This window comes from Hyperoodon ampullatus (assembly GCF_949752795.1).
Source record: "Hyperoodon ampullatus genome assembly, chromosome: 5".
Taxonomy (NCBI): Eukaryota; Metazoa; Chordata; class Mammalia; order Artiodactyla; family Ziphiidae; genus Hyperoodon; species Hyperoodon ampullatus.
The window spans coordinates 9594476-9611755 of NC_136918.1; the positions used below are offsets into that span (position 1 = coordinate 9594476).

General features: G+C 39.1%; 1 protein-coding gene across 1 annotated transcript in view; it reads right to left on the reverse strand.

The window, feature by feature from the left end:
• The window catches only part of PCOLCE2 (procollagen C-endopeptidase enhancer 2), a gene marked incomplete at its 5' end in the record, with an annotated part of 67470 nt that overhangs the window by 11269 nt on the left and 38921 nt on the right, over positions 1-17280 (reverse strand). Inside the window, 3 exons of the mRNA XM_079705083.1 lie at positions 5733-5869; positions 8887-9011; positions 15543-15798. Coding sequence (XP_079561209.1) covers positions 5733-5869; positions 8887-9011; positions 15543-15798 — 518 coding nt within the window. The remainder of the gene's footprint in view (positions 1-5732; positions 5870-8886; positions 9012-15542; positions 15799-17280) is intronic.

The window sequence follows — 17280 nt, forward strand, 5'->3', positions numbered from 1 at the left end:
TGCCCAAGGCCCTCGGTTAGTACGTGGGAGAGTCAGCATTTGAAAGGACCAGGTGCCTTTAGAGACGCTGGTAGACGTTGGGACCAATGTAAACACTGAAGCTGCAGCTGGTTCCTCACAAGCACCGCAGGGTTTGGCCTGACTTGGCAACCACACAGCTTCTTTGAACTAAGACTCTGGGTTCCAGCTGGCCTGGGGAGCTAGGGATGCTGGCCCTGGGGAATCAGATGGAGAACTTCGGTGAACAAATTCCCACACCCTGTGAAGACACCACCAAAGGGATCACCTCAGTGGGCTGGTCACCTAGGGATAAGAAAGCCAGGCAGGGTTTAATGGGACTTTCATTTCATCGTTAATGAGAGTTCTTATGCGTGCCTGAAATGGAAACCTTTCTGTTTATAATCTGGGTAGCAAAATGCTGTGAAGGAGAAAGAGAAAGTGATTACTTTGTTTTGGTGGTCATGAAAGACATCATTAAGAATTCTAATTTTAAAGCAATTTTAGGGGCATGCTGGTACTAAAGGTTTAGTGGCGATAATAACTGAGGCTCAGAAGCTCTGTTAAATCTTAGGGGATAACTATATTATACAAGACGGTAGTTTCATTTAATCTTGCTATTGTTATTTAAACAATGGTTTAAAAATGCTGTTTGGCTAATTTTATTTTAAAACTATTTAATTCAGAAGTGGAAAATTTATTTAATTGAGTTAATTGGTGGTTTGACTAAACTCCTTTTTTTGAGGCGTCTTCTCAGCTGAATCACTTCTTAGCCCTCACGGACAGTAAGTAATGAGGCAACCTATAAGCTATTTTGAGTGGAGTGGGTGGAGGGGAAGGTAGATCTGGACTTGACCCAACCAGTTAGAAAAACTGCAGGATCTTTTCTGTCCTGAAGGTTATTGCCTTCTTAGCCAAGGGATGAGACAAACCTAAGAGCAAGCGCTGTGACCCACATTTAGAGTTCCAGTCACAAAAGCGACCAAGGTCATTTAAATAATGCTTCTGAGAATCAAGCCTGGAACAGAAGTATTTTATCTTGCTTTTGAAAACACATTCCATTGAATAAATACAGCGTGCAGGAAACACAGTTCTCAAGTACAAGTACAAATAAGACACGTTAATCTTGTTTAGATGATAAAATTACAAAAAGCACTTCTTATAAGCAGCAAAGAAAACCTTAAGATCCAACCAGGTCAGCCTTCTAGGCATGATGTTATAATCCTAGTGATCATTCACTGCCTTTTCTATGAACTAATCTTGGAAGCACGATATTGGAAGCTGAATTTTCTCAAGGAAGAGTCTTTTAGTAACAAAGATATGCTGCTACTGAGTTATGCTGCTACTGAGCTTTAGTATGAATGCGACAGAGTCACAGTGCCATAAATGTACTGAGGGCAGAGTGCTGCATCTGCAAATTAATGTTACAAATCGCTAGGAAGGCAAGGGGGCATCTCACTTGGACCCACTCCCCACTGGCAAATCCCAGGAATGGACTGAGGATGCTGACCGGCGTCTTATAGAGCCGGCTTATGTGAGCTGTCTCTGCCTTGTCATCCACAGCCTCTCTCTTCTTTAATCACTACAGCCAACCAGCCACCAAGTCCTGCCAATTTTGCCTCCTAAGTATTCCTTGATCCACCTCCTCTTCATCTCTACCACCCTTCCCTACCACCTCAGCTTTCCCGGGACCACTGCTACAGCCTCCTTGCCAGCTCCCTGCTCCTCTTGTCTAAGGGCGGGCGTTCTAGAAGCCCCGGTCCTGTCACTTCCCCTAACTGCACTTCGAGAGTCCCCATGTCTGCAGGACGTGGAACCCAACTCCACTCTCCGCCTCCTTGCTCTCTGGGCACCCACTCAAGGTTCAGGCTCCAGAATAGCATATATCTTCCCTGTGGATCTTCAATAACAGAGTCCCCTCTGCTTGGAATGAGTCTGTCCTAAGTTCTGCCTCTAACTCTCACTCTTGCTTCAAGACTCAGCTTCAAGAGGCATAATCTCTTTTCCCAAACCTCCCCTGACCTCCCACCACTTGTCCCGACTGGACCAAACGACTCCTTGTCAGAAATCCACCAGGACATTCCGTTGCCAATCTACCTATCTGCCTTGTTTTGGTCCTTCCCACTGCTTACCTCTGTATCTTTTATTTTATCTTTGTGTTCCAGGTCCTTAGCAACATGTCTGCCACACGGCTGGGGTACATATAGTAAATGTTTCTGAACTGAATCCAATGGTATCGATACTGATTTGAACCAGGCACAGGGATGCTGAAGTGATGTTCCCATTGCCCCCACCCACCCTGAGTTTTGTGCTTCTCCTTTCCTTTTGTCTGCAGATTTACTCAAACATATGCATCGTGAAACCAGATATTCTATAGGTTTGCATTTTTTAAAACTTGATATAAATGAAAGAGTATAGTGTGTCTTTTTCTGTTATTTTTTTCACCCTCAACATTATAACTGTGAGATTCATCCACTGTGCTCAGGGCTGTATAGTGTGAACTATAACAGAATCGAACTATTCTCTTGTTGATAAACATTGTGCTGTTCACTCTCCCCCCAGTACAAATAATATTAATGAGAACATTCTTGTATATGTCTTGTGATGCACAGGGACAAAACTGTCCATGAAGAGAGTAGGGTATATGCTGTATACCAGGTCAGAGGATACAGGCTCATTTTCAAACTAAAAAAAAATTGTTTATTTTTGGCTGTGTTGGGTCTTTGTTGCTGCGTGCAGGCTTTCTCTAGTTGTGTCCAGTGGGGGCTACTCTTTGTTGCGGTGTGCGGGCTTCTCACTCCGACGGCTTCTCTTGTTGCGGAGCACGGGCTCTAGGCGTGCGGGCTTCAGTAGTTGTGGCACGTGGGCTCAGTAGTTGTGGTTTGTGGGGTCTAGAGTACAGGCTCAGTAGTTGTGGTGCATGGGCTTAGTTGCTCTGCGGCATGTGGGATCTTCCCAGACCAGGGCTCTAACCCGTGTCCCCTGCATTGGCAGGCAGATTCTTAACCACTGCGCCACTAGGGAAGTCCTTATCTTCAATTTTATTAGATATTGCTAAACTGATTTCCAAAGTGATTGTACCAATTTACATTCTTGTCAAAGATTTATTCACTGTGCAGATTTCTTCTTTGGGGAATGCCTTTTCATGTCTTTTGTCCATTTTTTCTGAGTTGTTATCTTTTCCTTAATAATTTTTAAGGATTTCTTGATATGCTTTGGAATGTAGACCTAGGTCTTTGTCAAATATATCAAATATTTTACAAATATCTGTTTCTGTTTTGTGCCTTCTCTTTTCCCTCTCTTTAAGGTGTATTTTGATGAGCAGAAATTCTCATTTCAGTTCCCAATCCATCTGTAATTGATGTTTGTGTGCTATTAGATATGAATACAATTCATTTTTCCCATAGAAGCAAAAGTTGTCCCTGCCTCATTCTTCAATAGGGTCATCCTTTAACTGCTGATCTGTGCGTCTCTGGGATATGTCTAATCTGCAGAGACATGTGGATATGTTTCTGGCCTCTCTTTGATGTTTCCATTAGTCAATTTTTCTACCTCTCTGTTAAAACCACACTCTGTCTTAATTACAACAGCTTTCTGACCTGGCTCCGCCATGGTTGGTCAAATCCTCCTGCCAGTTCCTTCTCCTTCAAAACTGTCTTAGTTTTGTCCCCTCCCCTAGCAATGCCATGTACATTTTACAGCTGGACTGTCAGTTTTAATGGAAAGCCAATCTTTAAAATTTTTAAATAATACTGATTTTTCCTATTCATGAGAATAGTACATAGCTCCATTTATTTAGGTCTTATTAAAATATCTTTTAGTAATGTTTTATAATTTTCTCTATTAAGGCCTTGTACATGATTTGTTAGATTAATTCTTGAGTTTTTTTTTGTTATCGCTATTAAGATACCTTTTTAAAAATACAAACTTTTTTATTCAAACTATTTAAGATAGCCTTATATAAGTTAATGTTTTCAACTAATAAAAACATAAGTTTACAAGTCACACTTTAATTTGGTAATATATAAAATTAAATTAATAGATTTTTCTAAATTCAAACCAACCTTGAACTCCTGGTCATAAAGTATTTTTTGATTGTTAGATTTGGCTTGCTAATAGTTTTTCTTTTAGGATTTATTTTTCATCACATTCATAAGTGAGATTGATCTTCAGTATTCTTTTCTTTGTCCTTATCTTGTTTTTGTGTCACTTTATACTAACCTTGTAAAATTTGTTGTGGAACAATCCCTATTTCTCTCTGGAAGAATCTGTGCAGTGTTGGAATTATCTGTTCCTCAAATGTTGGTTAGAACTCATGGAGGAAAACAACTGGGGCCTGTTTTTTTCCTCCCTTGATAGGAAGACTTTTCAACTACAGATCAAATTTCTTTAATCATTATTCTGGCTTTTTCTTTTTCCTGCGTCCATTTCGCTTAAAAAAAAAAAAAGAAAAAAAAGAAAAGTATTCTCTCCAACGGTTGGATGCAGTGTTCTCTATCCATTAGACCAAGCCTGTTGCCTTCAAATCGTCTACATCCTAATTTCCCATATTGAAGGAGATGTGTTAAAAATCTCCTACTGTAACAGTGGACTTTGTAGATTTGTCTTTTAATTTTTATTATTTTTCTGAATTAGATATTTTGATGTGCATACAAGTTTATAATTATTATACTTTCATGATAAACTGCACCTTTTATCATTATATAGGAACTATTTCAGAACTGCTTTCTGCCTAAAATTCTTTTCCCTGATATCAATAAAGCTATGCCAGTTTTCTTTCAGTTAGCATTTGCTTACAATAGATTTTTCTATCTTTTCATTCTTGGATACTCTGTGTTCTTATTTTTTGGAGACATGTCTTATAAACAGCATATAACTGGATTTTACTTTGTTATCCAGCCTAACACTCTTTGTCTTTTCATGAATGATTTGATCCATTTGCATTTATATTGATTACAGGTACATCTAGATATAGTTCTATGGTCTCCTTTGGTGCTTTTTAAAAAATATATATATATTTATTTATTTATTTATTTATTTATTTTTGGCTGTAGTAATGTCATTGCCACTTTTCCTAGTACTGTATGTGACGATGTGAAATATCTTGCACCAAAACAGTCATGTGTTGCACCAAAATACAGCACAGAGGAGTTAAGTAACTTGCCCAATGTCATGCATCTAATAAGCGGCAGAGCTCTTAGCTCCATAAATATTTGCTGATAAATATACAGTACCTTTCAGGCTCACTCAGCAAGAATTTGAGCAACAATGCAAGGCGGCATAAAGCCCCCAAAGTCCAGGACAGGTAAAATCACCTGGATCTGTCATAAGCTTCCAGGTTTCCTCGTCTGGATTCCCAATAATCAGCTCCCTGGTTTTTGCTCCGAATTTTCCTCATTCCACTCTGATGCTTCAGCTCCCCCCTTGCAGGGCAGTGAGGTATCCAGGTCAGGTCTCTGGCTCAGCATCTGCCCCAGGGGCATCACCAACTCTACTTCGGTTTATCTGTTTGGCTGCCGAGCCCTCTCTACACTCTTGCTAATGTTGCCTCGCTCTCTGGGTTGGCTACTCTTTGTGTTGATGATGTACGGGACTCCACTGCCATGGAACCCAAGAATTTGAGAACAAAACAACACCACAAAATCTTCCAGAAAATACAATATAATTGGGCAATTTAATAAGAAACAAGTTTAGAGCTCCTAAAATATTAATGAAATAAAACAGGTGCTACTCACGCAGGGGGGCTGTCGCCACAATACTTCCCAATTCTTTCAGCGTCATTGATCTCCCCACCGTTAAACACGGCCACATAATCATACCGGCAGTAGTTATCACGCTCAACATCAAACTTCTCAAACTTTAATTCTATAAGCTTTAGTGAAAGCACAACATTAGAAGTGTCAGAGGAGCAGTGCGGAACAACCTCAAACAGAATTCTTCCTCTCCCCAGATTTGTAGGGTACCACGATTTTCCTTCTTAAAAAAATGTATTCACCGTGTTTGAATTTTTTCTTAGTGTTTACATACTTATTAGTTATCAAAATTGTGGCATTCTTTTGCTTTCATTTTTAATCATTCCAAAAGACCATCTCAAGCCCAGATCAATCCTAATTAGGATCTTAAACGTGGGAACTCTGTTCACTTACAGCTAAGAAAGTATAAAAACACTATATAACCCCAGAAACCTATGTTAAGACTTAAATTGGGCTTGTGTTGGAGTGGGAAGCGGGGCTATACACCAACTTCATTCTTCTCTAGAGGAAAACTAATAGAAATAAAAATATTATCTACAATGTCCCCTATAGTAGTGTGTGTTGGGGTGCGTGAGATGGGTGGACACAACAGTTCCCCTTTCAAGAAAAGGAGACTCACATTCCCGCCACATGTAAAGAAGTCAAATTCTTTAGGACCAGAGGTTCAGGGAAGTGGGAACTGACTATGATGTCTTCTGGAAGTATGTTTGAAAACTGTGCCTGCCAAACACAGTCTACTTGGTGATCTGGTTGATTTTTGAAGAGGTTGCATAGAAGCATGGATACACAAAGTCAGTGTTAGATTTCTGAAGTACTTCTTAATTTTTTTTTGCACTGGTACCAGTAGTAGTGTCCTAAATTATTTGAATCAATAAGAATTTGTGTGTGTGTGTGTGTGTGTGTGTGTGTGTGTGTGTGTTACGCGGGCCTCTCACAGCTGTGGCCTCTCCCGTTGCAGAGCACAGGCTCCAGACGCGCAGGCTCAGTGGCCATGGGTCATGCATGGGCCCAGCCACTCCACGGCATGTGGGATCTTCCCAGACCGGGGCACGAACCCATGTCCCCTGCATCGGCAGGCGGACTCTCAACCACTGCGCCACCAGGGAAGCCCTCGAATCAATAAGAATTTTTGATGTAAGAGCAATCATTCCCCTCATAAGCAGATTTTTCAAGACTCCCTCCAACGTGTGAATCAGAGGAAGTCTCACTGGGTTCATAAATACCCATGGCACCCAGAGAGCTGGTCCCCACTCTTGCTGGATGGCAGGTGGGCAGGCAACCCTCCTTGCTGCTTATGGAATATAATAGGCATTAACTCCTGTTAGGACAGGCACACTGTTACTAGTTGTTAGCTAGCAAAGACTTAGACACAGTAATATGGGTGAAGGTGATAACAGCAATGGCACCACAGAGAGACACAGAGGTAAAGTGTGGCTTTGAACATCATTGCCACTTATCTACATATTTATCCACTTTTAAAAAGTCAGCACCAGTGATGGGTGAATAATTGCTTATTCATACTTAACACTGCTTTAAGTTATATTAAAATATTTCCTCTTTGGGTCCTGTAACTCCTTACCGGTTAGTAATAAAATGTGTTCTAGGTTATTAAAAAATTGGCTGAACTTTTTCTACTTAGAAATTAGTCACAGAACTTTTGAAGAGAAAATAAAAATAAGTAAATAGATAGGAGGGTAAAGGGAAAGCTATGATTTTTAAAAAAGTAAGTCTTTAATAGAAGAAAATGCCCATAGATTTACATAGAAATTACTTAGGACTTAACTTTCTCATATTATTTTTCTCATTTGGACAGTTTCCAGTGATTTCAGACACTACAACCATGATTAAAAACTCAGCTGGCTGAAGCCAAAAGTCATATAAATAAGATAAAACCCAAATTTAAGTTTAAATAATCCAAGAGAAAAACAATGGAAAAAAGATGCTAAATTGTAATCTGTGAGTATAATTAAATTCAATTTATTTAATCTAACATATTTACAAATGACACAGAGAGAAAAATGATCAATACAATCTCAAGAATTACATGATGGCTTAAATGTTTGAGAAATTTAATTTTTAAATTTATTTTAAACTATAAAATATTTAATAGATCTATAGAATCTTTTATTATCAAATAAATGAACATATTTTCATCTTAAAAATAAAACTGAATTTGGGGATTATGATCAAAGTGTGTGAAGTGTGTGTGTGTGTGTATGTGTGTACTCAAATCACTATCTTGCAGGGTATATTTACCTGAATAATTTTCCACTAAAGAAATGAATATATGTCAAATAATATTTGTGTAAGCAATACAAAAGATCAATTTAGAAAAGTTTTTTTAACAGTATTATAATGCTCACCATACAGTGTTTTGATTTAAGTCTATAATATTTGTAATAATAACAAATTTTTTAAAGTTATTTTCAGAATTCCACAACGTAAGCTTGGTCTATTCTCATGCTAAGTTCTACCCTGCGATTAATATCTGAAAGTGGTCCCCAAAAAGGCTAAAAATTCATACAACCACATACTAATAAACAACGGAAAACTTCTCTGTTGATTGTTTTAGAGCAAGAATAAAGTTATTTGTGGGGAAACTACACAAATTTTATTTTAAACAACAACCAAAAAAAAAAAAAACACACACACACCACCAGTTTTCTCATCAGACACCTTGTTCTTAGAAAAGATAATGTGGTACGCTTGCACTGGCTTTGTTAAAGTGAAGCATTCAGGCTGTTTCTGATTTGGTGACTAAGAGGGCCATTATCAGGACATAATGCTCTGTGAGCAAAGGGTAACCCGAAGTGTACATGTACTTGGGGATTTGTTATGCTCCCATGGTTATTCACTGCTGCTTATAACCCCATGCTTACAACATCTTCCACAGGGTTAAACAATCTCATGTGGAATTGGCAGACCATTTGTATTTCAAAACCTGTTTTGAAAATTACAATTCTATAATAGGAAATTAAATCCATGACTTTGTAAGTCAAATGGCACAAAGGCAGTTTTAACCTGGGCCTTTGCATGAAGAAATACTGTGTCCAGGGGGTCTTCCTCACCCTGTATCTTTAACAGTTCACACTAATTCACACATGCACACTTTCTTCATGTTTTCAGGGAATCTTACCTGATTCTTTGGGGCTACAATGTGCCACACACAAGAGACTCCTGCAGGGTAATCACGGTCTGGCCAGTTGGGGGTTTTAAAAGAGCCGGAAGGTCTTTCAAGGAGTCCTCCACAATACTGATCCCCTGAAGTTATTAAAAATGAAAAAAGAAAATCCAAGTTTATGGCAATGCAACCATGGGGAAATTAGGAATTTGGAATATTGATACTATAATAAAGACAGTTGCAGATGCTTTTAAATTTTCTCTTAAAAAAATGGTTAGTCTCCTCTAAACCCACCCCCCTCCCTCACACACACACACACACACACACACACACACACACACACACACACAGACACAGAATGATCTCTAGGTTACCTGACATATCATATCAGCACAAGAGAGAGAAGGAGTGAAATCAGGGCCATAGCTTCCTTCCTTTTTCCCATTTTTTTGGATGAGACAAAACATTTGGGCATGCACTCATTCAGAAATCATGCAGGCTCATTAGAACTCTCAAGGCAGGGGTATTATTTACTAATAATATTTTTGTCCATGCCCATGGACAAAATCTGAATTAGCTGTTATAGACAACTCTCATTCCTTGAAAACTTTTTATACTATACATCTTTCACAATTTTTAAGAATAATTTTGTTTGTAAAAACAATACATGTTTATAAATTTTCAGCAATACAGAAAAGCATTAAAGAAGGTGGGAGTGATTTCTAGATTGGGCCTGTGATGGGCAAGTTCCCTCTTGGTCTGAGAAAGTGACTGCTCCAGGAAAGTCTCCTGGACTAACAGGTATAGGTGTCACAGGGGGGCCGCTCCATCCTGAGCAGCTAACCATGGCCCTGGACTTGCCGCCAGGCATGAGCAGTTCTGCTCTGAATGAACTCAGAACAGAACCAGGAAGGCTCTCTCCCAAGGGCCTCAGGAAGGGGTGCCACCGGGTGTTGCCAGGACCTGCTGGAGGTGCCCTCACACCAGACAGCACAGGCCCTGTGTGTTATGACAGGGACTGTGCTTCGTCAGCCAGTGTCCCTCTGCTGCCCTCTGTCCCCAAACCCATGGTTCCTCCCTTACCTGCACACTGAGATGGCCTTGTGTGGGGATGAGACCATCTCCCTACCTTTTCCTCTATTCCTCCCACCCCAGACCCATAACCTCATGTAGAGCTCAGACTCAGCAGTGCTGGAGGTTCTCCCTTTATGCACAAGTCTCATTATTTCACTAGGAGCTTCCAGAAGTTTCACCAAAGCCAAACTCAGCAGCATTTCTGATTGTTAGGATATTAAGACGGATGTTTAGTTTCACACTTGGTCTTCAAGAGAAAATTCTGCAGTGCTAGATTCCTGCTCTGTGCCGATATTAGCCTCACTTCTCTGGGACTGAACTGGGTTCCCCAAATACGCCTAGACTCCTAGTAAAGCTGTTTCTTCATTGGTGGGGGGAAAAAAATTAAAATTAAATTTGGGGTAAGATGACCTCAAATCCCACTAACCACAATGAACATGTGACAAACATCATTTCAGACCAATCTCTATGCATATGTACTGGGTTGGCCAAAAAGTTCGTTTGGGTTTTTCCTGTAACAACTTACGGAAAAACCCAAATGAACTTTTTGGTCAACCCAATACAAAAAGGTTGACAGAAATAATTTTAGAAAGATATTTTAATACAAGTTTTACATTTAATTTTACTGGGACTTAACTAACAAAGAAACACTGAAAGGAATTAATATACTTTATTTATTTTTTTTCTGCCTAATTGCTTTTCTTTAAGTACATTTCTAATCATTTAACTCTCCTGATCATAAACCCTACTGCCAGCCTAAACAAAAGGAATTAATATACTTTAATAAAAATATTTCTGTGACACAGAAGCTAATCATTCTTAAAAGAAGTCTCTAAATTTAAGACAATGTGTTATAAAAATTGAGCCTGGAGTAATTTCTGTAACTTTTTAAAAATATATATTTATTTATTTTTTTTGGCTGCGTTGGGTCTTCGTTGGTGCACAGGGGCTTTCTCTAGCTGTGGCGAACAGGGGCTACTCTTGTTGCGGAGCACTGGCTCTAGGCATGAGGGCTTCAGTAGTTGTGGCACGTGGGCTCAGTAGTTGTGGTGCACAGGCTCTAGAGCTCAGGCTCAGTAGTTGTGGTGCACGGGCTTAGTTGATCCGCGGCATGTGGGATCTTCCCGGACCAGAGCTCGAACCCGTGTCCCCTGCATTGGCAGGCGGATTCTTAACCACTGCGCCACCAGGGAAGTCCGTCTGTAACTTTTAATTCATGGAAAATTTCAAGCATATACAAAGTAAACAGAACAATATAATGAATCTCTATGTATGCATCATCCAATTTCAACCATTATCATCATTTTACTGTTCTATCAATATCACTACCCAATACTCACCACCTGCATTATTATTATTATTATTATCATTTTACAGGTTTGGGGGAGGTAAATTCAATACTCTGAAATGCACAAGTCTTAGCTGTAAAAATTTGAAAAATGGATCTGCCCGTGTGAGCCACACTCCTATGATGATAATAGAATCATTTCCCACAAAATTCCTGTATCCCTTGTCAGTCAGTCTTCTGGCTTTTCGTGCCATTTTTCTAAAACTTTTCACCTTGGATTAGTTTTATTCTATAGCTTCATATACATGGAATTATACGGTGTGTCCTCTTCTGTGTCTGACTTCTCCTGCTTAGTACAATTTCTGAGATACATTCATGTTGCTGTGTGTATTAGTAGTTTGTTCCCTGACATTGCTAAGTAGTATTCTGGGGTGTGGAAACCAGAGTTTGTTCACCTATTCTCCTGCTGGTATTCATTTGGCTTGCTTCCAGTCTGGGCTTCTGCAAATATCGCTGCTATGAACATTATTGTATAAATCTCTTTGGGGACATGTATTTTCATTTCTCTTGTGTAAATATCCAGGAATGCAATTGCTGGGCCAAGAGTAGATGTAGATGTTTAACTTCATAAGAAACTACCAAGATTTTTTCCCCAAGCGGTTGTAGCATTTTTTACCTCTCAAGGGATGAGCACTTTGGTTGCATCACATCCTTGCCACCATTTAGTGCGGTCAGTTTTTTTAGCCAACCCGGTTGGTATGTAATGGTATCTCATTGTGGTTTTAATTTGCATTTCGGTTAACTAATGACACTGAACAGTTTTTCATGTACTTATGAGTCATTCATATATCTTCTTCTGGAAAGTATCTGTTCAAATATTTGCCCATTTTTATATTTATGGGGATCTTTATCTTTGTACTGTTGAGTTCTTTATATATTTTGAATACAAATCCTTTATGAGGTAGTTTTGCAAATATTTTCTCCTATTCTGTAGGTTGCCTATCCATCTTTGTAACATTGCCTTTTATACGCATTAGTTTTGATTTTAATGAAGTTTGCATGGTACATATTTTTCCATCCTTTTATATTGAACCTATTTTGTCTTTGTATTTCTAGTGCTTTCTTTTAGACAATTATGGTTGGGCTCTGCTTTTTAACCCATTCTAATAATTACTGTCTTCTAATTAGAGTATTTAATCCTCTACCTTTAATGTATTTATTGACATGTTTGGATTGAGTGTGCCAATTACTATTTTGTTCTATTTGTCACACCTTTCTCTTGTTCCATCTGTTCTTCCTTTCCTGCCTTCTTTGGGCTGTTCAATAATTCTGGTATTCTATTTTAATCTTTTGGCTTTTAGCTAAAATGTGTGCATTTTTAATGGGTTCTCCAAGGACTGCAGTTTTAATGGGTTCTCCAAGGACAGCTTATTTAGAGTTAACAGTGTATTTCTTCACGTACTGTATGTTTCCATTTGCTCCTCCATCCTTTGTTCAATTGTTGTCATATATATTATGTCATACATTACGCTTGCCACAATAGAGTGGTAAAGCTTTTTGTTTGTTTTGTTTTGAACAGACACATGTAAAGAAATTAGAGAAGAAAATAAAACATAGCCTTCTATATTTACCATTTCCAGTGGCCTTCAATGCTTCCATTACCTTTGGGTTACCCTGTGGGGCCACATCCCTTCAACTTGAGGAACTTCCTTAAATACTTCTTGTGATGCAGGTGTTTATCTGAAAATGTCTTTATTTCATTTTCATTTTTTTTTTTACCATTACTATGATTCCATTTTTTAAAACATCTTATTGGAGTATAATTACAATGGTGTGTTAGTTTCTGCTTTATAACAAAGTGAATCAGCTATATGTATACATATATCCCCATATCTCCTCCCTCTTGCGTCTCCCTCCCTCCGACCCTCCCTATCCCACCCCTCTAGGAAGTCACAAAGCACCGAGCTGATCTCCCTGTGCTATGCGGCTGCTTCCCACTAGCTATCTATTTTACGTTTGGTACTGTATATATGTCAATGCTACTCTCTCACTTCATCCCAGCTTACCCTTCCTCCTCCCCGTGTCCTCAGGTTCACTCTTTACGTCTGCGTCTGTCTGTCTTTATTCCTGTCCTGCCCCTAGGTTCTTCAGAACCTTTTTTTTTTTTTTTTTAGATTCCATATATATGTGTTAGCATACGGTATTTGTTTTTCTCTTTCTGACTTTCATTTTTGAAGACTAGCTGTAGAATTCTGGGTTGATACTTTTATTCCAGCACTTTAAAAATGCTGTTCCACTGCCTTCTGGCCTCCATTGTTTCTGATTAAAAGAAAGCCATCCTTCATACCATTGTTCTTCTGTATGTAATTTGGGTTTTATCTAATTGATTTTAAGATTTCCTCTTTATCTTTCGATTTCTGTCATTTAATTATGATGTGCCTAGGTGTGGCTTCATTTTTATTTATCTTATTTGGGATTTGTTGATCTTCTTGGCTCTATAAATTGATGTTCTTCACTAAATTTGGATGGCCTCCAGCCATCATTTCTTGAGATATTTTTTCTGCATTATTATCACTCTCTTTTTCTTTTGGGACACAAATTACACGTGTTAGACCACTTGACATTGTCTCACTGGTCTCCGAGGCTCTCCTTCTTTCATCTTGTTCCTCCTGGTTCTTCAGCTTGGATCATTTCTATTCAAAGCCACTGCCTTTTTCTTCTATCACCTCCAATCTGCTTGTAAGCCCATCAGGTAAATTAAAAAATTACATGTTCTGTATCTTTCAGCTCTAGTATTACCATTTTCTTTTTTTATATAGTTTCTTTTCTGAGATTCTCAATCTGTTTGTTTTTTACACATATATTTCCCTTTAAATCCTTAAACATTTATAATAGCTGCTTTAAAGTGCTTGTCTGCTAACTGTAACTTCTGGGTTATTTGGGGGTCAGTTTTTATTGACTGCTTTTTTTCTTGAATATGGACACACTTTCCTGGTTTCATCACATGATTGGATACTGGACATTATGAATGATACATTATAAAGTCTCTAGATTCTGTTGTGTTCCTATAAAAAGTGACTTTTGTTCTAGCAGGCATTCAACTTGGCTAGACCCAAGTTCAAAGTCTGTTGCCCTGGCAGTGGGCAGCAGTTGTAATCTCTCTTTTTTTCAACCTCCAGATGATGCTTTTGTGCCAGGCCAACTGAGTTCTCCCTCATATATGCAGAGTTTAGCCATTAGCCAAAGATTTAGCTGGATTATACCTCAATTTTTTGTGCCTCAATTCTTCTTTGGGATTTCCTCCCAAAGGTTCTGGCTGCTCTCTCAAACCAGCGATGTTGCACTATAGCCCAAAGCAAGAAAAGATTAGGAGTGCCTGCAGGCGCAAGGCTGTAAGTTTAACAGATCTTGACCACTGTGGTTGTCTTCCAAGGGTAGAGGTTTCTACCCTTGGGAGCGCACATGTACTGACACGGAACGATCCCAACTTGTAGTATGAAGTGTAAAGAAAAAGTTGTGAAACAATATGAATGTATGATACTACTTATATATTTTAAAAACTATTGCAAAAATACATACATATAAGTAAGTGCACATGGACGGTATGGGAACTACCCGCCATGGCTATATCTAAGAGGGGACTACAATGGGGTGAAATGTTTCTATAGCTGTATGTGTATATCTGTATGCAGGCTTCACATTTTTACTCCATGAATTTCTACATTTGAATTTTTATAAGAATATATATGGGCTTTAAAAAAGACTGATTTTTTTATGGTTTATCTCAGAACATTGAATATAGTTCTCTGTGCTGTATAGTAGGACCTTGTTGTTTATCCATTCTATATGTAATAGTTTGCATCTGCTAATCCCAAACTCCCAGTCCATCCCTCCCCCACCCTCCCTCTCCCTTGGGAAGACTGATGTTTATTTTTAAGATTTTTTTTTGATGTGGACCATTTTTAAAGTCTTTATTAAATTTGTTACTACACTGCATCTGTTTTATGTTTTGGTTTTTTGGCCGCAATGCATGTGGGATCTTAGCTCCCCGACCAGGGATTGAACCTGCACCGCCTGCATTGGAAGGCAAAGTCTTAACCACTAGACCACCAGGGAAGTCCCAAGACTGATTTTTTAATGGTCTCTTGATGGTTTGGTGGTATTTATTAGCTCTCTGTTTGAGAAGCATTGCTCTTAAACTTTAGATTAAATGCGTAAATCCATATAAAGTGCCTAGAACAGTGCCTGACACACAGGAGGCATTCAACAGCCATGAGCCCTCATTATTGCTGTTATGTGGAAACGGTACCTCTTTCATTTGGTTCAGCGGCAGAGAACATGGCCATGAAGCCATTCCCAGCTGTGTTGGCATCGGAAATCATCTGCACCATCATCTTGTTGCCACTGGACACAAGAGCTCCGGGCCGGAACGTGCCGCAGAAGCGCCCAATGCGCTGGCCATTGGAGTGGCCGTTGTACACGTCCACAAAATCATAGCGACACAGGTTGTCACTCTCCAGGTCTATGAATCGGAAATTAAGAACTACTACTTTTCCCTCGGGGACCTGCCAAGAAAAGGGCCAAGTGGAAAACCGTGTCATGAAAACAACTGAAATCTTCACATCTAGCCAATTACTAAAATAAGCAGATAAAACTTTAATACCCAAAATGATGCTTTTTCTTCCCTCAACTCTGAACTAGGCCAGAAAAGATTTTCTACCATAATGCATTCCTAGTAAAAGATAAGCATTTGTTCTCTTTTGACAAATTCCACAATTCTCTAGGGTACAGGAGCTTATTCCTAGGGAGTCTGTTTCAACAAAGCTGCAAAATACTGCATCAGTCTTATTAATTGATAAGTCATTGCTGACAAAGAATACCAGTCCTGATTGGACCTTAGCACACATTTGCATATTTTAAAGCACCATGGCACTCAGAGATAGTGCTTGGCAAAGCAACATTTGAAATGTCATTTTTCACAAATAATACAATAGGACGATCTCAATATACAGAATGTTTCTATGAAGTTCAAGCTGAAGGGGAGATTTGGCAATTGTGCAGTTAATTTACAGATAATCCACTTTGGGTCCTGAAGGATCCAGATCAACTATCTACAATGATTATATTAATTGAGTAATTGTTGAATCATCTCTTTTCAAAGTCGCTGAGTTTTTTATTTGTTTTCCAGGTGAAAACTTTGTATAACAGGCAGCCTTGAAACACAATACACTGATGAAAAAGATGTGTTTTCACTTTCTCATAAGACTTTGTTCACCATAATCTCCTCCTCCCTCCTTGTTCCCTGAATAGGTAGAGAAAATGGCTACAGGGCTTCCCTGGTGGCGCAGTGGTTGAGAGTCCGCCTGCTGATGTAGGGGACACGGGTTCGTGCCCCGGTCCGGGAAGATCCCACATGCTGCAGAGCGGCTGGGCCTGTGAGCCATGGCTGCTGAGCCTGCGCGTCCAGAGCCTGTGCTCTGCAGAGTGAGAGGCCACAACAGTGAGAGGCCCGCGTATAGCAAAAAAAAAAAAGAGAGAAAATGACTACAAAAGCATTTGGCAGGATTCTTACAAAAGCCCCATTCCTTTCCCAGTTCACACTATTTTAATTTCTTCATCCAAGCTGTTCAAAGTCTTGATCAGCTTTGTTTCATACTCAATAGAATAAGAATTTCATTCTGTAAAAGCTTACAGATGACAAAGGCCAGTGATTAAAGAAAAAAAAACACAAGCAACACTGATTGCTTCATCTTAGTTAACTATCTCAGACTCAAAGATCAACAGATGCTTTCATATAAATACGGTTTCCCCTTGCTGGTGGTAAATGCCATGAATTTTTTTTCCTATAATAATAGGAAGTGTTTCAGTGTTATTTGCCTTTTTTGTCAAACACATACACACCCAGTGTAGAAGCTGTAACAGAGTAGTCACAAGAAGAGGGATATTTTGGCTTTGACATGGTTGCATTCTACTTGCTGGAAGCTTATCTTAAGTGTGAATATCAGAAGCTCTAAAGCAACAGTCTAAGAAGCTGATAGCAAAAAATG